Source organism: Cryptomeria japonica, chromosome 8 (assembly GCF_030272615.1).
Source record: "Cryptomeria japonica chromosome 8, Sugi_1.0, whole genome shotgun sequence".
Lineage (NCBI taxonomy): Eukaryota > Viridiplantae > Streptophyta > Pinopsida > Cupressales > Cupressaceae > Cryptomeria > Cryptomeria japonica.
The window spans coordinates 720,183,929-720,207,658 of NC_081412.1; the positions used below are offsets into that span (position 1 = coordinate 720,183,929).

Genomic DNA, 23,730 nt, shown 5'->3' on the forward strand with positions numbered 1-23,730 from the left:
TGATATTCAGTTCAAATAAGTATTCAATGTTTTATCATAACATATTGGACATTAGTTAGTACTTAGTACTTTTTCATCATGTATGTCAGGTTCGGGCTTAAAAATGCTTCGGGAACACCATGTTATACACAGAGATCTAAAGCCACAGGTTAGAGACATTGCTCTGTCAACTCCCTTCTCTTGGTTCAGTTCTTTTGACAAGGAGCCTAACTTTAACAGGATGTTTCCTATTATATGCTTTTGTGTATAGTATATACTGACTTGTCTGATATCTTTTTCTCATCATCCTTCTTTCTTTGTGGTGTTTAGTTGCTTCTTAATTTTTGTTTCAAATGTTTTATTTTAGGTTGTTGGAGATTCTCTTAGCACTTCTCATCACCCTTTGTAACTTGCTGTGCTTAGGAATCCCTTTGTAACTTCTATGTGCTTACTTGGAATCCCTTTGTTACTTCTCATTGTTGAAGTCAAGATCTTTTGCCAGTAAAAGAGGGCATTTACTAATTCAAACTAGATTTACACTGTTCCTAAATAAGAGAAGTTGCTACAAGTCAGAGGCTCACAAAAAATCTTCTATATTAGATGGTTCTGTCAAGGAATGGGAAAATTATTTATAACATTAGAGATCTTTGGTTTGCAGTTGCACAATAGCGACAAGGAAGAGCAGGATTGATGAGTTGCTGATTGTGCCTGGCACTCCACTCTGCTGTCAGTGAGCATTAGGGGAGCCATGCAGTTTTAGCATTTTTAAAGAACAATGTTTAGAGGTGCTTGTATGCTAAATGGTCCTCCTTGCCTTGTAATACATAGACGAGGAAAAAGGTCATTACTAATTAGTAATTACTGTAATGACTCTTTGTAAAGATTATCTTGAGTTGATAAAAAATATGCACAGGTCGAATGATTGATTTTACCATTCCTCTCCCCACTGAAAAGATGTATAGAGGTGCTTGTAGGCTAAGCGAGTCTCAATATAAATGAAAAAAAAAGGAAATTAGAGTAATGACAATGTTAGGAATTAATCTTTATTTGGTAAATTTAATTTCCTTTTAATTGTTACTTGTAGGAATATTCCCAAGGAATCCCTACAAATCTTTTGTCTTATTTGAGTTGTCACATGTGTGAGCTAACTCATTTTATTTATTCCAAATATGTGGAATATTAGATTTCCTCCTTATGAGGATTGTGACACTTTGCTTACACATATGATAATAGATGACATCCTTAGACTTGGGAGTTACATTTGCAACTCCTCTCTCACCTCCACATATTTGAGGTGTCTCTCATTTCTTCTATGGAAGCATTTCTATGCTAAAGCTCAATCTCTCTTTCTCTCATTGTATTTTCTTAGGCTTTATGCCATCTTCATATGTATGGCAGTTTTTCCTTTGCTTCTTCCCCCTATTACGCAAGTAATTGGTAAAAAATTGAATGTATATTAACAATGAGCAAACGCTCAATAAATAGGATTACAAAGAATTACAAGAGGGCAAGTTTCTAAAAAGAAACTGCCAATAAGATCAAGCAAGATCTTATTAAGATATTTACAGAGTTACCCAGGGACGCATCCCCGACCTGAAAACCCCCGTCCCCATCCCGAGGACATTTTGGGGACTTGGGGACGGCCAGGGGACGTTTCCGCCTGTCCCCAAATTGCCCTGTATTTTGAGGGGATGTTCCTGAAATGGGGGGATGCCTGCGCTAGCTCTGGGGGACGTCCGTACGTCCCGGGGACGGCTGGGACATCCCCAATCCGTCCCGGGGATGGCCAGACGTCCCCCATATCTAAGGCCCTTAAAAAATATTAAAAAAATTTAAAAAGTTGTATTTTCAATTTTTTATTTAAATTTTCTAATATAGGCCCCTTATTAATTCAAATTGTTATTAAAAATATAAAAAATTAAAAGATAACATTAATTAAATTTTAAATTTGTTAATTTAATTCATAATTATGACAATGAAACTATATGGCAGCAGTGTAGCCTTTGGGCATTTTGACACAGAGATTAGAAAATTGCCTAACTCGGCGAGTCAATAGAAAAATAACACCCAACGCCTTTATTAAAGAATAAGTTTTTTTGGCCTCGTGGGGCGCTGCCCCTTGACCCCACCTTGGGGGCGCTGCCCCCAAACCCCCGTTGAAAAATATGTGGGGAAACTGTGTCGATAGAAGTAGGGAAAATTTAACCTCCGAGTCTATTGATATACATATTGACAATGTGAATGAATTGAAATTTTGATTTATGAATGCATAGTTGCATATTGTCTATTGAGTATTAACAATGTTGTATGTTCAGAATTTACATTCTAAAATGTTTTCAACTTTTCATAGTATCATACACATGCTATTTCCATGTTTTATTGTTTTCATATGAATATAATGTATGTATGCATGCTTTATCCATGTTTTCATATGAACATTTAGAATTTTGAAATTTTCCTATATATTTTAAATTTTTCCTATATTTTATATAGCCGTCCCCCGCCGTCCCCAAATTTGGCAAAAAAATTTGCCGTCCCGGAAACGCGTCCCGCCGTCCCCTGCCGTCTCCGTCCTGGAAACTCAGGGTAACTTTGGATATTTACAGTAAGTTTACAATATTGAGCATTAATAATAAAATAATAAAGTATTATTCTAATACCCTCCCTTAATGCTCAATCTATCAACTACACCAATAGACCCCCTGAATTTTACAAACTTATCTGGACTGAGGGGTTTGGTGAAAATATCTGCTCACTGCCCCGAGGTAGGAACATACAGCAATTGAATGGATCCGTCTTCAACCAACTGCCGAATGTAGTGACAATGAAGTTCTATATGTTTGGTTTTTTCATGGAAGACTGGATTCTTGGCAAGTTACTCCCTGATTGTCCGAAAACAAGGGAGTCAGACTTGCTTGAGATATTTGCATATCTCCAAGCATCCGGCGAAGCCAAACTGCCTCACAAGCTGCCTTAACAGCTCCTCTATACTCTGCTTCTGTCGAAGAGAGAGCCACTACCTGCTGCTTCTTACTAGTCCAGGTGACTGCACCAGAGCCCAAACTGAACACATATCTAGAGGTTGATTTCCTGTCATCAACTGAACCTGCCCAATCTGAATCTGTGAACCCACTGAGTCTAGGATCATCACTCCTAGTGTAAAGAAGTCCATAATCCGAGGTGCCTTTCACATAGCGCAGGACACGCTTCGCTGCTACCCAATGATTAGCCCTAGGGGCCGTCATGAAGCATGAGATGTAGCTCACTGCAAAACTGAGGTCAGGTCTAGTGGCAGTGAAATAGATGAGACTGCCCACTAGTTGCCTGAATTGTGTTTCATCTACAAGAGGAGAATCAGACTTGGCTGACAATTTCAAACTAGTCTCCATAGGTGTGGAAGCAGGTTTGCAATCCTGCATTCGAAACTTGTCAAGCAAGCTTCTGGCATACTTAGACTGAGAAAGGAAGATGCTGCTATCAATCTGCCAAACCTCAACACCCAAACAATAATGAAGTCCTAAATCTGTCATATCAAAAGTGTTGCACAAATCCTGTTTGATTTTTGAAATCAAATGTGCCCAATTCCCAGTAATGATCAAGTCATCCACATAGACAACAAGAAAGAGAATATCATTACTAGAGTGTTTGATATACAGATTACTGTCTAAAGGACTACGTTGAAAGCCATGAGCAACCAAGTATTGATCAATTTTTATGTACCATGCTCGAGGAGCCTGTTTAAGTCCATAGAGTGCTTTCTGGAGTCTACACACTTGCGGTTTTGAACCGGCAACCTTGAAACCAGGAGGCTGCGTCATGTAGACTTCTTCCTGCAATTCACCATTGAGGAAGGCACTCTTCACGTCCATCTGATGGACTTTCCATCCATACTGAGCTGCAATGGCGAGAAGAAGATGAATAGTACTCATCTTGGCAGTAGGAGCAAAAGTCTCCTCATAGTCAATGCCTTCTCGCTGTGTGAATCCTCAAGCAACTAATCTGGCCTTATATTTATCTAAGGTACCATTTGCATGATACTTGACCTTATATACCCATTTACAGCTAATGGGTTTCTTTCCTGGAGAAAGATCTGAAAGAACCCAGGTGTGATTCTTCTGAAGACTTTGGAACTCAGCATCCATTGCCTGTTCCCACTCTGGAATCCCTTTGGCCTCTGCATATGTTTGAGGCTCATAGATACTGTGGATGTTAGCCATAAGAGCAAAATTAACTGTGTTTTGCTGTTTGCCCTTATTTTTGGAAGCTCTATCCTCAATGAGCTCATCAAGACGAAGATATAATCAGTGTCGGAAAACAATGGAGGCTGCTCCTGTGATGTCCAATCACTGTAAGGATCTATATCATCCAAGTCAATTGGACCACCTTCTAGTTCCTCTACCTTCTTTACGCGCAATCGAAGATTATATTGCACGTAGACAAGGTCATTGAGCCGTTTCTGCGCTAACTTGCTCCTCTTCTTCGTGTGGATTGCTTCAAACAAGCTCCAATTGCGCTCACAATTGGATGAACTACAAGGCTGACATAAGACTCTGAGGGCAAATTTTTTGAGATGTAATTTTGCCACCAAGCATCTACAAAATAAATAAAATGGAAAAGTTAGAAAGCAAAGAGAAAAGAGAAAACATAATTTATCAATCATTTTAGTCTTTAGATCCCAAAATCCAAATGGCAAATGTTATACCTGGGGTTTGAGTGGTTCTTCCTCTCCTAGCTAGCTCTGAAGAGAATAGCTTACCCCTTCCTCCCTCATAATTTTGGAGCTCACTCACAATGAGGTCTCTCTCCTCAACATCAGGTACCATCCTCTCAATGCATGTACTGAGGCCCTCCATGACTTCTCCATTCGAATCTGAGTAAGAACCCCCGAACCTAAAACGAGGGTTGAGGAAGTACCCTGCTGCATGAATGGGTTGGTGGAGCTGATTGTTCCACCTCCTATCAACAATTTCCCAAATGGGATCAAATTTGAGCCTATCCCCCTTGTAGTAATTTTTGATAGACTCTTTGGCCCTATCCATGGCCTCATAAAGATATCCCATTGGGGTTTTATCCCCATCCACCAAGCGAAGAACTCGAACCAAGGGCTCTGACACCTACAATTGAAAAATACAAATTACAAAAAGATCAAAATTTAAATAATGAAGTTACAAATTAGTAATGAGAGACTTGAATCAAGAATAACTAAAATTTAAAAATTAAAGTTTTGAAGTAACAACCTTCACAATCTCTGCAGCCCTTTGTGCAAATTGGTTGTCGAAGACTATGCATGCGACAGCCTCTCCTTCAGGCTTCTTTGAATAAGGTGAGTTAAGCCATTCTCCACTCACAAACATTTGTTTCAAAGAAGTCAATGCAGCAAGAATGCTTTGCAACGTCAAGAAAATCGTTGCAAACCTTGTGACACCAGCTCTCACCAAATCTTTCCCTTGCGTGTGTTGTCTCATCAAATTTAGGACCCAAGGGTGATTGTAGATATATTTGGTGATCCTCCTTGCATCTTCCACAACTGGAGTCACCCACTCAAGTTTTCCTATGTCCTCCAAAAGAAGGTCAAGGACATGTGCTGCACAAGGTGTCCAAAAAAGAGTGGGGTGCCTCTCTTGGAGGATTCTTCCTGCAAAAGAAGAATTTATTCTTAAGAAATATGCAACCAAGTAAAACAAAGCCCACAACAAATGAGAATATTGCTAATGCCTAAAGGTGATAATTCAAAAGGATTCTACCTGCTGACACATATTCTGCTGCATTATCTGTGATGATTTGCACCACATTCTCTACCCCCACCTCCATGATGACACGCTCCAACATTCCAGCCAATGTTTCTGCATTTTTCACCTTGTTGGAGGCATCGACAGATTTCAAGAACACTACATTGTCCTTGCAAGCGACCAAAAAATTGATGATGGTGCGGTTCTTGCCATCTGTCCACCCATCAGAAAGAATGGTGCAGCCATAATTTGCCCAATCAATTTTTTGATCCTCCATCATTTCTCTTGCCCTAGCAACTGCATTTGTGAGCAACCTGTAAGTGCAAAGTGAAATTAGGTATTAGTACACAATTTTGATTTAATAAACAAGAAATCTAAAAAATAATTAAAAATGAAATCAAGTGGACTATGTAGTAATTTACTAACCTCCCACTCAAATCCCTGCGAGAAGGGGCCTTGTACCCCTTTCCTGAAACTGTCATAGCAGTCACCAAATTCAACCAATAAGCATTCTCCGCCACATTGAATGCAATGTTGTTGAAGTACCAAAAATCAGCAACTGCAATGTCAGTTTTCTCATGTACCTCCTTATTCCATCCACTAGCCTCTAATGATGGTTGTCCTCCAGGTGTGTTTCCGGGCACAAAATAATCACCTATTGAACCTGATCGTTGTGATGGAAGTGGAACAGGGCCCCGGCCAGGTACTCTACTAGAGGAAGCAGAAGCAATGGGCGAGCTGATGGTCGGTTTGCGGATACGTGGGCCACGTCGAGAGCCCACTATGCCCTCAAGTGCTTCTTCTTCCTCTTCAAGGTCAATAGAAACACCTTGAGATTCAGCTATGGCTGATCTCATGGCTAGTTTTGCCCTCTCCCTTTGCAGTTTCTTCTCTTCCCCAGCTGCAAGTAGGGCATTCATTTGTCTTTTTATTTCTTCATTGGTCCCAGGGCATGCTCTAGCATCATACCTATCTATTCCTACAAGGTGGTATTTGAGGCAGTTGATGCCTCCATGAAGTATTCTCTCACACTTTATGCATATAATTGACCCAGGATCGGGTCCCTCATAGGCATACCTCCATGCCCCATCTCTAGCACCTCTAGGACGGGTGCCTATAAATCCAGATGGGCATGGATCTAGTGGCCATTGCTCCCTTGCCATGATTAATGCTTACTTAACCTACACATACAAAGTGCAAAAAAAAATTAACATTTTAGTTAAACAATTTAGCACTAAGCAAACTATCTACATTAGTTTAAATAAATTTAGACATCATTCGAAGTTTTTTTTTTTAAAAAGTAGGGTTTGAATTTTTTTTTGAAAACTAGATTCTTCAAAAAAATTGTGAAAATTCAACAAGAATTGTGTTAAATCTTGTGTAAATAACTTAGAAATGATTTAGACTACCTAGGAATCATTTGTAATCAATCTAAATGCAACAAAAAATAAACAAATTGTTTTAAAAAAGCATAGAAAAAAAAATTAAAAAACTTACTTGGAATCTGATTTTCCCTTCAAATCCCCTTCAAATCCACTTGGAATCACTCAATAACCACCCCAAATCACCTTCCAAGCCTTCCAAATGAGTTTCCCCCTTCTCAGCCCAAAACATAATTGGAAAACAAAAAACAAATGAATTTTTAAGCCGTTTTCGGCTGTATTGGAAACACGGGCGAGTTTTTGCCAAAAACTCGGCGAGTTTCCTGGCGAGTAGAAGTCATTACTACTCGCCAGCCCCAAAAACTCGGCGAGTTTTTGTCACTCGCCGAGTTTTCGGCGAGTATGTCATCTATGGTCTTAGCCCACCATTTAGGCCGAAGAGTAGATGTGCCAACATCAGGAGCAGGAGGAATAACTGGAAGAGGAAGCGGATCAGGATCAGGAGTAGGAGGAAGATTAGCATCTTCTGGAGGAAACTCAGGTAGTGCATCATCAAATACAAAATCTGCATCATCCCTCCCATCAGGTGAACCGAATGGAAGACAGATACCTAAGTCAGAAGCCTTCAAAGGCTGATCCTCAGAATGCCGCTGAGACGAGGAAAGCTGAAATGGTCCTCGTTCTTCATCAAAGACAACATCACGATTGAAGATAAGACGATCAGAATCTACATCATTCAGTCGATAAGCCTTATGGTTGTCACTGTACCCTGTAAACATGAGCTTCTGACTCTTGGAATCCAACTTAGTGCGCTTGGCATCAGGAATCCACACATAAGCTAAAGAGCCAAAAACTTTCAAATGGCTGATCCTAGGTTTGCGACCAGACCATGCTTCCTCATGAGTCTTATTTTTAACAGCATGAGTGGGTGACCTATTAAGAAGATAGACTGCTGTGAACACTGCTTTTGCCCAATATTTCTTAGGAACGTTTCTATGTTCCATCATAGACCTAGCCATTTCTGTAATGGTCCGGTTATGACGTTCTACAACGCTGTTTTGTTGAGGGGTGTATGGTGTGGTTAACTGACATTTTATGTCACGTGTATCACAGAAAGTAGAGAAAGAAGAAGAACAAAACTCCCCCCCATTATCAGACCTAAGAGTAATAATAGAAGAACTAGATTCTTTTTCTACTAAGGCCTTAAATTTCTGAAATACGGTAAACACATCTGATTTTTGCTTAAGGAAATACACCCACATTTTACGACTGAAATCATCAACAAAAAGCAAGAAATACCTGCACCCAGTAACAGAAGTAGTATTCATAGGACCGCATACATTAGCGTGGACTAGTTGCAGTACCTTAGAGGCTCGCCATGAGTCACCATCCTTGAACGGTGTCCGGTGCTGCTTCCCAGCTTGGCAAGCTTCACAAACACAATGATTCTGAGTCTGAATATCAGGTAGACCATGTACTAAGTCTTCCCGAACAAGCTATGCAAGATAATGAATGTTTAGGTGACCATATCGCTGATGCCAGAGACTGCTGATAGATGAAGATTTAGCTGCGAAGGCATGCTCAAGAGAATCGCCTGTATCCACAAGTCTATATAGACCATGATCCTCAATGCCAACAGCTACAGTAGTGCTAGAAGCACGATCAACAATCGAGCACTTATGTGTACTGAAAACGACATCCAATTGAGGAGAATGCCACATAATTTGACTGACAGAAAGGAGGTTAAGTTCCATACCAGGAACATAGTACACATTGAGGAATATGAGATTCCTCCCTCCAGATTGTATATGAACGTTGCCCTTGCCAACAGCAGTGTACTCTTCACCACCTCCAAAAATAACTGAATCAATGCAGGGAGAGAACTCAACAAACCAGTCACGCCTGTGAGTGAAATGACAAGAAGCACCAGAATCAATGTACCAGGCATAAGACTTGACATGAACTGCAGGTCTTTTAGCCATGAAGGCATAAAAGGCAGACTCTTTCTGCTCTGTGTGCTCAGCAACATTGGCTTTAGGCTGAGACCCTCCTTGCTTCCGCTGCTTGGAAGCCAATCTGGTACGACAATCTTTGATCATATGACCAAATTTGTGACAGTAATTGCATTGCACCTTCTTTTTCTTGGAACCATCCTGAGATTGAGAAGAGCCCTTTTGCTGAAAGGACTGGGATGACTGGGATTTGCCTTTATCCTTGTGAAAGGATTTGGCAGCAAAGGCATGTTTTGAGGAGGCTGAAGTAGCACCGCTACCAAACTGTTGTTTCCAACGATCCTGCTGCAAAAGTTTGGTGCATAACTCTGGAAATTTCAGATCAACATTAGTAGAAGTAATGTTGAGAGTCTCTATAAAGTGCTCATACGGTTTTGGTAGACTTTTCAAAGTAATGACTACCATATCCTCTTCCTCCATTTGTCGACCAATAGCTTCGAGCTGATCTTGAATGTCCTTAATCTTTGTAAGATGCTCCTGTAAGGACATGCGTTCATCCATCATAATGGAGAACAATTGATTCTTCAGAAAAAAGGCTGGACTTTTGTCGGATGTCTCATGCAACTCCTTCAGATGCTTCCAGATTTCTGCAGTTGACTTGCTGGAAGGAATCTGAGGTAGTTGGTCATCTGTAACAGAGAGCTTGAGAAGCATAACAGCTTCTCGATTGTGGTCATCAAACTTGTCTTGGTCAGCTCCAGGTGTTATAATTTTTCCCATTAAATTGCTGACTGGCTTCCAACATCAAGTTGGTCAATGATGCCATCTTGCACGTTTCCCAATGCACGAAAAACGAAAAAAACTGAGTAGGCGCTGGCATGGAATTCAAAAAATTTGAATCCCAATGCAGAAACAAAGGCAGATGCAGGTACAGACTTTTTTAAGAAAAGTACGACGGGCACGAATTGCAAGAAAAAAATTCCGGCTGACTTAGAAAAATCTGAAGACAACCCAAAAATCCTTGCAAAAAGAAAGAATTTGTTGTCGGAATTTGGATCCACTGGCTCAAAAATCGAGGCACGAAAATTGAGGCACCCAAAAAATTCTAACGACGACCTAGTTGAGATCTCGAAAAACCCACCACAAATATGTGCTCAGAAATTTTTTTCGACTGAATCTGGAGGGTCAAAACCCTAGCCGAAAGTCAAAAAACGCAGGTTTAACCAAGTTGTAGGTTGCAGAAAAAAATCGCGGCTTTGTACCGCACCGAAAAATGCCGAAAACCCTCGCCAGACAGACACAAACAGGAAGAATTCCATTACACGGGATGAACACAGTCCTTAACAACCTCAAAAAAAAGAAGATTTCAAAAAAATGGACTTTTGAAAACAAATTTTTTTTTGAAAATCTGCAACAAAACCAAGAGGCCCGAAAAATCTCAAAAAAGAATTCACAAATTCTTTATTCAAGCTCTGATACCATATTACGCAAGTAATTGGTAAAAAATTGAATGTATATTAACAATGAGCAAACGCTCAATAAATAGGATTACAAAGAATTACAAGAGGGCAAGTTTCTAAAAAGAAACTACCAATAAGATCAAGCAAAATCTTATTAAGATATTTACACTAAGTTTACAATATTGAGCATTAATAATAAAATAATAAAGTATTATTCTAATACCCCCTTACAAATCTTGTGTCTCCTTCTTGGATTATGATGTGTTCGCTCTTGGTTTTGGCTACTTTTCTTTATGGTAATATCTACCTTCAAACACTTGCTCATTGATTAGTTTGTTTCCAATACTTCATGTTATTTTCCTTTCATGGTATTAGAGCTTAAAAAAAAATGTAACGGATGCAAAATTTAAATAAAATGATTTATGAATCAACACTGGTAGAAACTAAAAAAATGATAGTAATAATGATAACACGACATGAGAAAAAATAATATTGATAGTGCAGGTTAGAAGATTCAGAACAAAGAACTGAAAGAAAAGGGATCTTGCATGCAATGGCAATAAACTGATTATAACTTTGACATAGTAATAAATTTTTTTTTAGAACCAATGTGAGATTGATAACAAATTGTAGAAAGAAATGTTTGAAAAATAACAAGTTTTTAAAAAAAAAATTAGATTTAAATGCATGCAAATATAATGAATAGATTTAAACTAATTGCTTTAAATCTGAGACATGAAACAAAAATAGTTAGAGATCCTGCACAAGTTATAACAAGATTGATGAAAGCATATCTAAGCTAAAACTCTTCTCTCCTCTTCCTCAAGAGTATCTCCAATGGCGAGTGCTCAAAAACATGGTAACCCTTCACCAATACAAGCTCACAAATAGATTACTATAACCTGCTCTGATACCATGAAAGGAAAATAACATGAAGTATCAGAAACAAACTAATCAATGAGCAATTGTTTGAAGGTAGATATTACTGTAAAGAAATGTAGCCAAAACCAAGAGCAAGCACACCATAATCTAAGGAGACACAATATTTGTAAGGGGGAAAAGCAAAGAAAAACCCCCCAATATTATGTAGATGGCATAAAGCCTAAAGAATTTACAAAAAGAGGAAAAGAGAGAGAGAGCTTAGCATGCAAATGCTTCAATGAAAAAAACGAGTACTCATGGAGGTCATATTGTCATAACTAAAAGCACATACAGGTCAAATCTTGCAAAAACTAAAATTCCACCTAAACTACTAGTGTAAGCTTTAAATTTATACAAAATACATATATTTGTATTTCTAAAACTTGTTGTGGATTCTCAAGAGTCTTGACTACTTGTAAGCCATTGATGATTGGTGAGTAACTCTCCAAAGTTTACAAAGTACTATGTACTTGCTATTAACTAGTTAGATAGAAGATTGTTTTTTCAATGTTGCTTTGAAATTCTTTTTTCCAATATTTTGTGCTTGTCGTGGATTTGAATTATTTTTCAGCATTTCTTAGCCTTCATCCGTTAAATTCATTTCCTATGTTTTGTAAGAGTAGTTTTCTTGTTGATTAAATTTAATTTAAGAATATTTAGTATATACATATAACTATCAAGATTTTGCCAATGTTTTTGTTGAGTCCCAAGATTGTGTCAATTTTGGGCTGCTTAGTTTTTGCAATGTTCAAATTGAATTATGCATATATGATTGGGTAATACTTGGGTAAATCACACATTGATGAGAAGAAAAGGGTAATCAATAGCTTGTTGAGTTTTGCCAAGTTCTTAGTACTTGCTTGAAGCTAACATTTTATTTATTTTTGATTTCTTGTTACTATTTTTTTTTCTAATATTTTTTCCTTTCTATGAATGTGAATGACTTTTTTTAACAATGGTCCTAGCTATTTGTTTTCTAAATTCATTTCTTATATTTTTAAATAGTATTTTACAGGCAATTTATTTTATTTTATGAATTTATATAGATTTATAACTTGTTAAGATTTTCCCAAGTACCAAGATCAAGTCAAAATATTGGATTGTTGAGTTTTGTAGATTCAAAGTTTTAGAACCATGTGTATATCATTTGGGTTAATCTCACATTCATGAGAATTGTGAGACAAGGGTGACTCATAACTCATTACATGCTCCAAAAAATTTGCTAGTAGGGAAAGATGCTAGAGGGTGGATGTTTACTACTATATCTGATAAATTAATGGATGAAATGATAATACAGATAACAATGCATACCAAATACAGGAGCAAAATATATCTTTATTTGCACATGAAATTATTACAGAGAAGAAGACTAGAGATGGTTAGCCAAGGATTACAATTGATCCGACTCTACCATACTCTCGTCCTTGACAGTACACAACATATTTATAGGACTTGATGGTTGCCAAGAGGAACACAACCGTCAACCAACTGACATCCCCCGAGAGTGACAACAAACTTAATTTGGACAATTAATACATTTTCAGATAACCAATATTATCAAACACGACAATAGGCATTTTATGCCGACTACATCAATCCCCCCCCAAAGAAAAAGTTGTCTTTCATACGACAAGTATAGATCAAGTAATATTTAGAAAGATCGATGACAAGAGTGTAGACAATGACTTGTACTGAGCAACCCCAACTTGCAGTGTACTTGACAAATCAAATGTGGGTCTGGGAGCAATGCCCCTAGTGGTATCAAGGGGAAGTGCCCCTTGCAGGGGTCTGGGGGCAACACCCCCAGTAAGGTCAAGGGGCAGTGCCTTGGGCACACTCCTTGTCATGATATAGGGTGAGGTTGAGGGCCAGAGCTTTTGTTGCCAAGATCAAAGCGAGACCTTTAATTGCACAAAACTCCACGACGCACATGATTTTCGTGATTTTTAAAGACGCCAAAAACAATGATGATGAAGCCAAAAAATTGCGATTTCCTATTGAGATTATGTTCAAGTCGTACTTTCCAGTGAGATTTCAAGACATGATGTCGTTCCACTATATGCTAAAGACGTATGGAAGGATGGCATTGATATGACGGTACAATGTATGACCTAGAACTTGTTACCATGTGCTATTTGGTAAGTGTTGATGTGTATTTTGTACACAGCCAAACACAGAATAAAATACCCAAATGGTACCTTATCCTCTCTTGAATAAAGCCTCTGAATGCTGAAGATATCGCAAAAAGGATCAATCAGGATGACTTCAAGGTTCTTCGTTGTAGGATCTTTACGTGTGGATAAGCACCAGTGGTATGATGTGATTTGCTGGAATCACAAGGGGACTTACACTTGATGACTAAACGTCTGATTTGCTTTGAATGTTGCTGGAACACAGGATTTTACTGGCTTAGACTTGAAAAAAAAAAAAAAAGGAAAAAAGACGAGGGCGAGGAAGGATCTAATCCTAACACTAAGAATGTAGGAGCAATGAATGATCTTTGATGAAATTCTAACTAAGTCTTGTTTTGACATCGCAGGACCATCTCCACAAGGTTAGTGCGATCTTCTAAGGAAAACTTTATGATGTTCAAATCATCACTACAGGCATGGACACCATCAGGTTGATGCATATCAATGAAGAAGCGACAATTGAAGTTAAGCTTAAGCTGAATGATTCCAGTTGACTACACAAGGCAAGTTTGCAATCAACAAACTGCTAGTAGTATGGATATACGAATTTCACCATTAAACGAACACATTTCTTCCACTCATCTAATAACATGAAATCAAATATGAGAAGTATAGAGACCATGCAAATTGTTGAATCAACCCATAAATTTCACCATTTCTTCAATGAAGTTTTACAAACATCTTGGCAACAATCTTTGCCTTCTCTCTTTACTCTACTCTAATTGCTATTCTATCAACTGGCTAATCACCTTCTAACTACTCTCTATTCACTAACTCTTTTCTATTCTCCTTTACAAAATGAAGGGCCGGGGCTTATATAGTGCCCTTAATACAATTCAATGGCTAAGATCAATTTGAGATCAATGGCCAAGATTCAACAATGAAAACCCTAATTAGGGTTTGTTACAACAAACTCAATTCTGACCAATGAAATAATTGTATTAATTGGACACATGTCTTCTCTGGAAAATTCGACCAATGGATAGCTGGGGTAGGTACATCGAAGTTTGTGCCACCTCCCATGAGTTAGGTACATTGAATCTGGACACGCTAAGGTGGACCAACCCGACTAGAGGAGTGATGACTAGGATGCCACTTTGTCTGATACTTGCAACTTGGTAGATATCCAATTCGATGCTGAAACTGTTTGCTTCTTCAACAAACCCTTGTTCTGACTTCTTTTGTCTATGATGTGCAGGATGATGATGTACCTCGCCTTGGAATGCTGGATTGGGAGAAGTTATTCCTGATGATGTTTGACCGAAGAAGGTCGTCCTTGTTGATGCTAGACGGGAGGAGGTCGCCCTTGCCCTTGCCTTGATCTTCTTTGATGAGGGTCCGCAAAGTGGTTGATCTTCCAACTCTGGGGTCTCCATTTGATGCCTACACACAAGATTAAAGTTAGTCTTTGAGCATCAAACCTTAAAGCATGAAATTTAAGACCTTTCAAGGGTATAACTTAAGATATTAATTTGAAAAGGTCATGATAAATCAAGAATTATACATTTTCAAATTAATTATGAATGGAAATTGGATTTTCAAGAGTTAGATTGTACAAAATTGCAATAAGATCACAATAAGTCTTGAATAAGAACTTCAAAATGATTCTTCATAGCTCCTCCTTGAATGCTTAACTACAAAACCTTAAAAAATGATGAAAGAAGACTGGATTTTGCTAGACAAGGTTTAGATTATAGTCTTCCCGTGGATGAATTACGCCTCCATTAGTCTTCAAAAGAGCTCCACCTTCTACTAGCTTCTTCAAAATCTGGAAATTCGCCTTCAAATACCTTCCAAAATCTGGAAATTATCCTCCAATCTAGCAAGAAATTCGCCTTTCCAATTTGCTCCTCAATTTCGCATTTAAAAGGGATGAATGAATGATTAAAACTTGAACAAAGCATCTCCATTATATAGAGCGCTCACCTCTTGTTTCCCCAAGGCCGACTTGTTAATAAGGAGGTAAAAAATAAATAAAACCTTTAAAAAAGGTGGGCCGACTTGCTAAGTAAAGGCAAAATAATGCCTTGAGCGCTCATTAACAAATTTTAATTTAAAAAAAAATTAATTTTAGATGCCTCCTTTTGATTATTTCAAGGTCAAAAATTAATTTATTAAATTAAAATGCCTTTAATTTAATGCGAATTTGATTTAGTTTTTTCAAATGTCTCGAACTTAGCAATTTTGGGGGATTTGAGGAATATCAATGTTTGATTAAGGCCTCAATGAAGATTGACAATAATTTCGCCCTGGACCCTTAGCAAGGGTCAGGAGCGTTTTTCCAAATTAGACCTTGAATATCCAATTTTTGCAAATCCAAAATATCACCAAGGCACTCCAAATGGCATCTTTTATTGGAGTTTGGGCTTGATTTCACTTGAATTTTGGAAGAAAAGTGCATTTAGGATTTTTTCGCCCTGGACCCTCAGCAAGGGTTAGGAGCGATTTTTCAAATTTGCTCTTACTCCTCCATCATTTAGCCCCAATCTATTTCACAAGGTTAAGCAATGATCCTCCTCATTCATCTCATCCAAATTTGCTTTGTTTCTGCAAGGTGAAATAAGAGTTTTTCAAATTTTCGCCCTGGGCCCTCAGCAAGGGTCAGGAGCGATTTTTCTTCCCTGGCTTAGAATCATCAAGTTTTGGAAGCAAATCTTTATTCATCATGTTTTTGAAGGCTATTTTTACCCTAGGATATCCTTGCCTTAACAAAAACTCAAGAGAAATAGGTTGATTTTGCAATTTTCGCCCTGGGCCCTCAGCAAGGGTCAGGAGCGATTTTGAGTTTTTTGAGCAAATTCTTGATCATTCCAACTTCAATCCACCTCACAATGCTAGGAAATATCTTTCTTCTTGCTCCCAATCCAAGTTTGATTTCGTTTTGCTAGGCAGAATGGGAGATTTTGAGATTTTCGCCCTGGACCCTCAGCAAGGGTCAGGAGTGAATTTCCTTTTCTAGGCTTGGTTCTTCCTTTTTCAAACTCGAAATCACCTCAATTTGACCAAACAAGGCAAGAAATGTCTTCTACTAAGATTTTCGCCCTGGACCCTTAGCAAGGGTCAGGAGCGAAATTTTGGTTTTAGGCAAAATCCTTTATTCTTTTAAGTTAAAATTTCTCCGGAGGGTAAAGGGAGTTGTCCTTGTTTCATCTATGTCCAAAACTTGACTTTTTTCATTGCAAGATGAGAGCTATTCAAAATTTTGCCCTGGACCCTCAGCAAGGGTCAGGAGCGATTTTATCTTTGTTGCCCAAAATTCATCATCTTTAATGCTTTCCAACCTTTCAAAGGCAATAAGAATGTCCAAGCTTCCCTCCAAGGTACCCTGCACATCACAATTTAGCCAAAATTAGTGAAAAATAAGCTCCAATATGATTTTCGCTCTGGACCCTCAGCAAGGGTCAGGAGCGAAATTCACAATCTAGGCTAAACTGCTCAATCTCTTAGTTTCAAACCACTTCACAGGGCGAGGTAAGATCATTTTCAAGGCCAGGAACAAGGTTTCAAGCTCAAACAAGGTGGCAAATGAAGTTTATAATGAATTTCGCTCTGGACCCTCAGCAAGGGTCAGGAGCGAAATTCCTAATCTTGGCCAAAATCCTTCATTTTTTCAAGGTTTTCAAACATTTCCAACTTTCCCTTCAAAATGCCTTGCAAGTCAAAATTTGGTCAAATAAGGCAAGAAATGAGTCCTAGATTGATTTTCGCCCTGGACCCTCAGCAAGGGTCAGGGGCGAGATTCGCTTTGGACCCTCTGGAAGGGTCAGGAGCGAAATTTGACTTTTTGAACTCTCCGTCAGGATAATTTTATGGAATATAACATTTAAGTATAAGAAACTTATACTTTAAGTTATATTCCATATATACTTTCAGGATGTTTGAGAGTGGTTTCAGACCTCCAGGAGCTATATTGCAAAATCTAGTTTTTGGAGGATTTTCAGTTTCCAGACTTAGTCAAATTTCAGGATCAGGACATTCCAGACTTAGCCAAATTTCAGGACATTCCAGTCTTCATCACTCACCAACTTGACCTCACTCAAGCAGAACCTGCTAACCAGGTGATCCCCTTGGCGACACTCAAAATGCAAAGGCTAACAGACAAAACCCTAAAAGACCTAAAAACAAACCCTAGAAAGCAAAAAAGCAGGGGTCCCCATTTGCAATGGGGCGATGTGTGAAATGGTCACAACATCTAGCGCCACCTTGAATAAATGTTCCTGAACATTTCAGAGATAAAGACTCAATCGACACCTAGAAGCTCCGGAAGATTCAACCCAACTTATCAAGTGACTAGAAAATGCACTCAAAGTGGAAGGAAAATCCTTGACCAGATCTAGACACTTAGTCTTTGATTACCCAGGTGTGTGCAAGTGTATTCATTCCTCTTGACAAGACAATTATGACCTTCAGGTTCGCCTGTGATTAGCTACGTAGTTTATCTGAACTTCAAAAGCATCCTGGATAGAGCCTCGCTGCCAGTCAGACATCCATAGTCCCGACGAGGTTATCGCCGCAAGCTCACGAACATTGCTCCATTGCCAGCCAGGCGTCTATAGCCCCGATGGAGTTATCCGTATATTCCCCTTAGCCAATTTTGATATTTCATTTCATTTCATTTTTCTCTTCATTTTTCTCTTCATTTTCTTATTTTTTCCTTTTGATATTGCTTTTTCACTCCGTTAATTCCTTTGGCTCGTAAGCAGTGAAGCTTACTAGGGTTTGAGGATTGCGGTGGTGTTGAAGCCAGATTTTAGATTTTTCACCAATCACAGCTTTGCTTGAAAACCATAATGACTTGGAGTCTATTAATGTGTGAAGATATAGTAATCCACAGATGTCGGCATCAAGATACAGAAAATGATTCCCTTCCAAGTCAAATGCAAGTCCTGATCAGATGATAAAGCTGGAGAGGAACAACCTCGGATTCTGAGCACTTCATGAATAGATATCTAAGAAATGAGTCTAACATAAGATCTAGGATATTGCCAGTGTGTGGGCAACAACACAAACGCCTTTCTCACGAATGGAGGCTCCTACTCAAGACACCTAAACTAAAGCAAACCGACCAACAGACCGACTCAAAGCAAATTAAACTAAAGCGCACACCAAAAGCAAACTAAAGAAAGCAAACAACTAAACTACCCGAGCCACACTAGATCATGAGTCAAATGACTCAAGGCAAATTAAGAACAAGGCTCAAAAGACCTCTAACTAAAGACGCGAAAAGAAAACCTACTCCAAACCTATATACAAGACTCCCAGACTCAACATGACTCAAAGAAGCAAAATATACACGACTTCACATGACTCCTCAGGTTGTGCAACAAGATCATGGCAAACGTGATGGTTCTCAATCGGGCAAATTCATCCTTAAATACAGAAAGGCAAACTCTCACCATGCATCCCTCATACTCAGGCAAATTTTCACTCAAACTGATCAACTGGGGTAATTCGTTAGGACCATGATCAATCCAGATGCAAGTTGTTTTCCCAAGATCCCCATAATCAAAATCATAATAACTTTCAAGGCTAGGATTAAGGAAAGAGACAACCTGACACATTTCTAGCTCAGACGGAACTGTATTGTCGGAAGCAAGGTCACCAGCCGCTTCAAGAGGTCGCCATTGATGATGAACTATTCCACGAGCATCCACAACATGTTGGTCCTGATTTGGAAGTTCTTGAAACAAGCTCAGCGCCCCTTTGAATAGCTCAAGATTCTCTGTTTTCACTGAGATATCTTGCATAAACCAGGCATCTTCAAGAAACTTTGTGAGCATATCCTCAAAAATGAGAGTTTCCTTGATGGATTGAGCTTCAAACATCTCCTCTAGTTGATCAAATATAATTTCTGTTGGTATTTCTTCTTCAAGCATAGTCTCAGGAGGTCGGAGTTGATGATGGATCATATCACTCACAGTAACTTGCTTATCTTGAAAAAAATTTGGCAGTGATTCCATTTGTGTTTCCTCTACAAGATCTTTCAACGCCCCTTCAAATATCATGAGAGTGAGGACGTCCTTGAGTGCCTCCTCGAATTGTCCTTCATATCTGAGCTCACTTATGATAATTTGTAGCTCTTTGTTCAACATGTCAACTTGATTGTCCTCTTCAAGGATGCTACTTGAAACCTCTTTTATTTCACTCTCAAGGATCTCATTTTGTAGTATAAATGAGAATTCTTCAAGGAATGAGTCATCTTCTCCTTCGATTGCTTGTTCAACTCTTGGATCTTCCTTTATCACTGCTTGAGTATTCTTAACTGATTCTTCAACTTTTGTTTCATGGTATTCCTTTTCAGGTGCATGGCATGGCAAACTATCCACTTGTTGACGTGTATTTTGTACACTATCAAATACAGAATAAAATACCCAAGGGTACCTTATCCTCTCTTGAGTAAAGCCTCTGAATGCTGAAGATATCGCGAAAAGGATCAATTAGGGTGACTTCAAGGTTCTTCGCTGTAGGATCTCTACGTGTGGATAAGCTCTCTGTGGTATGATGTGATTTTGCTGGAATCACAAGGGGACTTACACTTGTCAACCTAAACGTCTGATTTGCTTTGAGTATTGCTGGAACACAGGTTTTTACTAGCTTTGATTTGAAAAAAGGAAAAAAGATGAGGGTGAGGAAAGGATCTAATTCTGATACTAAGAATGTAGGAGCAATGAATGATCTTTGATGAAATTCTAACTAAGTCTTGTTTTGACATCACAGGACCATCTCCACAAGGTTAGTGTGATCTTCGAAGGAAAGCTTTATGATGTTCAAATCATCACTACAGGCATAGACACCATCAGGCTGATGCATATCAATGAAGAAGCGACAATTGAAGTTAAGCTTAAGCTGAATGATTCCAGTTGACTACACAAGGCAAGTCTGCAATCAACAAACTGCTAGTAGTATGGATATACGAATTTCACCATCAATCAAGCACATTTCTTCCACTCATCTAATAACATGAAATCAAATATGAGAAGTATAGAGACCATGCAAATTGTCGAATCGACCCATAAATTTCAGCATTTCTTCAATGAAGTTTTACAAGTCTTTTACAACAACATCTTGGCAACAATCTTTGCCTTCTCTCTCTACTCTACTCTAATTGCTATTCTATCAACTGACTAATTCACTATTCTAACTATTCACTCCCTATCTTCTAACTCCTTTCTAACTGCCATTACAAAATGAAGAGTCAGGGCTTATATAGTGCCCTTAATACAATTCAATGGTTAAGATCAATTTGAGATCAATGGCCAAGATTCAACAATGAAAACCCTAATTAGGGTTTGTTACAACCATTACATAACATTTAATGCTTGACCAATGATAAAATTGTATTAATTGGACACACGTCTTCTTTGGAAAATTCGACCAATAGATAGCTGGGGTAGGTACATAGAAGTTTGTGCCACCTTCCATGAGTTAGGTACATTGAATCTGGACATGCTGAGGTGGACCAATCCAACTGGAGGAGCGATGACTAGGATGCCACCTCGTTTAACACTTGCAACTTGGCAGATATCCAATTCGATGATGTTGAGAAGCTAGCTTTTAATTAACTCTTCTGGAACTATCTGCTTCTTCAACGAACCCCTGCTCTAACTTCTTTTGTCTTTGATGTGCAGGATGATGATGTACCTTGCCTTGGAATGCTAGATTGGAAGAGGTCTCCCTTGTCCTCGCTTGATCTTCTTTGGTGAGAGCCGGGTGACCAGTAGATGCTCCTGCCTTTGGAGTCGCCATCTTGACACCTACACAACATTTCACAATTAGTATTATATCTTGAAGTGTAGAAATTAGACTTAAAAGGAAGATTTAAGATTTTAATTAGGAAACTTCATGATAAATCTTGAGTTATCATTTCCTAATTAACCATGCAATACTTAGATTTTTCCAAAACAAATGTCCAAAAATCAAACCTTAAACAAGGGTGTCAAGATGATTTTGCCATACCTCCTCTTGAGTATTAAACTCTAAGAAATGATGCAAAAATAGATGAATTTCGCTAGGCAAAGTGTAGATCAAAGCCTTCTTTTGAACAAATTGCGCCTCCTTTAGCTTGGAAAAGAATAAACTCCACTTCCTTCTAGCCTTCAACACTTGAAAGAAATTCGCTCCAAACCAGCACTATTTCGCACCTCCAATTAGCTCTCCAATTTCACACTTAAGGCAATGATTGAATGATTTGAAATGTGAAACAAACCCCTCCAATATATAGAGCGCTCACCCCTTTGCTTCCTCTAGGCCGACTTGGCAAAAAGGAGGTAAAAAATAAATAAAATCTCAAAAAAGGGGGCCGACTTGGTTAATAAAAGCAAAAATAAGGCCTTGAGCGCTTTATATTCAATTTTAATTTAATAAAAATTAATTTTAAATGCCTCCAAAATAAAAGTTCGATTTTCCCAAGGCTTAAAATTAATTTATTTAAATGCCAAAATACTTTTGATTTAATGCTAATTCAAATTTCCCAAATGCCTCAAAATTAGCAATTTTGGCGATCTAATGCAATTTGGAGAGTATGAATTTTTTAAAACAAGGTTGGATGAAACTCCATGATGATTTCGCCCTGGACCCTCTCTGAGGGTCAGGAGCGATTTTCTGATTTTAGCCTTGAATACTTCACATCTTGACTTGAAAATCTCCTGGAGGGTAAATTGATATTCAGTTAATGTGTTGCACTTCAAATTTGACACTTTGCGTGAGGAAAAATAGGTGGAAATGTCAATTTCGCCCTGGACCCTTAGCAAGGGTCAGGAGCGATTTTTCATTTTCTAGCTGGAATCCACCTCAACTTGATTGTTGACCCTTCAATATCACTCCCAAAATCCATTTCCTTGCACTACCAAGTCAATTCATCAACAATTTTGGAGGAAAAAATGTCCTTAAAGGCAATTTCGCCCTGGACCCTCAGCAAGGGTCAAGAGCGATTTTCCATTTTTTGCTCAAAATTAGCATTTTTCAATGTTCAAAATCCCTTCAAGACATTTTAAATAGGCTTCCTCACTGACCTCCAGACTTTGCTCTATTCAATTTGGGGGAAAAAGTGTAAATTTGATGTTTTTCGCCCTGGACCCTCAACAAGGGTCAGGAGCGATTTTTCAATTTTAACTAAAAATCTTCACTTCCTCACCAAAACACTTTCTCACCAAGCTAGATCACGTTCAGACCTCCAAAATAAGCAAGAAAACCATCCTTCCAAATTTTTCGCCCTGGACCCTCAGCAAGGGTCAGGAGCGATTTTTTGCAAACTGGGCTTAATTCTCCATCATTTTTCATTAAAATTTTATTCACCACTAGGCAATGTCCTTGCTTTAACCACTCCATCCAAATTTGCTTCGTTGTTGCAAGGCAAAATGAGAAATTTCAACATTTTCACTCTGGACCCTCTCTGAGGGTCAGGAGCGATTTTTCATTTTGTGACCAAAATCATCAAGTTTCAAAGGCAAAACATTATTCATCATGCTTTTGGAGGTCTCTTCGCCTTATCCTAACCTTGCCTTAGCACCATTTTGAAGAAAACATGCAGTTTTTGTGATTTTCACCCTGGACCCTCAGCAAGGGTCAGGAGCGACTTTTTGGTTCTAGGCATATTCCTTCATCTTTTGGATTCCAAATCGCCTCTAAGGCACAAAACATCACATCTTCTTCCTATCCACACAAGATTTTGTCTTGATTCCACACAAAAGGGAGAGAACCTTGGAAAATCGCTCTGGGCCCTCTCTGAGGGTCAGGAGCGATTTTTGTAATTGCCTTCAAAATACTGACTCTCAACAATCTCTTTTCGCTTCAAGGCAATTTAAACATTATTTCAAACCCATGCCTAGCCTTAGCTTTCCTTAAACTTGGATGAAAAGTTCCTATATTAGGTTTTTCGCCCTGGGCCCTCTCTGAGGGTCAGGAGCGATTTTTTGATTTTGGGTTGATTTCCTCTTTTGTTGATCGTCCAAATTATATTCAACGGGTAGAACATGCTTTCCTTCATCCCTTCCAATCATAAAAACCACTTTGATCCTGCAAGAATAATGCACATTTGAAAATTTCGCTTTGGACCCTCTCTGAGGGTCAAGAGCGATTTTTCATTTTTTGACTAAAATTCATCCTTTTTCATTTCT

The 23,730-nt window shown here is 38.6% G+C and overlaps 2 protein-coding genes across 2 annotated transcripts in view; one reads left to right on the forward strand and one right to left on the reverse strand.

Annotated features, from left to right (window-relative positions):
• LOC131074222 (serine/threonine-protein kinase ATG1c) overlaps positions 1-23,730 on the forward strand; it is a 94,891-nt gene that overhangs the window by 11,874 nt on the left and 59,287 nt on the right. Inside the window, exon 3 of the mRNA XM_058010793.2 lies at positions 90-148. Within this exon, the coding sequence (XP_057866776.2) occupies positions 90-148 (59 nt within the window). The remainder of the gene's footprint in view (positions 1-89; positions 149-23,730) is intronic.
• Positions 4,597-5,687, reverse strand: LOC131857441 (uncharacterized). The gene is made up of 2 exons (XM_059210036.1): positions 5,217-5,687; positions 4,597-5,093 (listed from the first exon to the last, which is right to left on the reverse strand). Exons 1-2 carry the CDS (start codon positions 5,442-5,444, stop codon positions 4,641-4,643), a joined length of 681 nt encoding a protein of 226 aa, XP_059066019.1. The 5' UTR covers positions 5,445-5,687; the 3' UTR covers positions 4,597-4,640.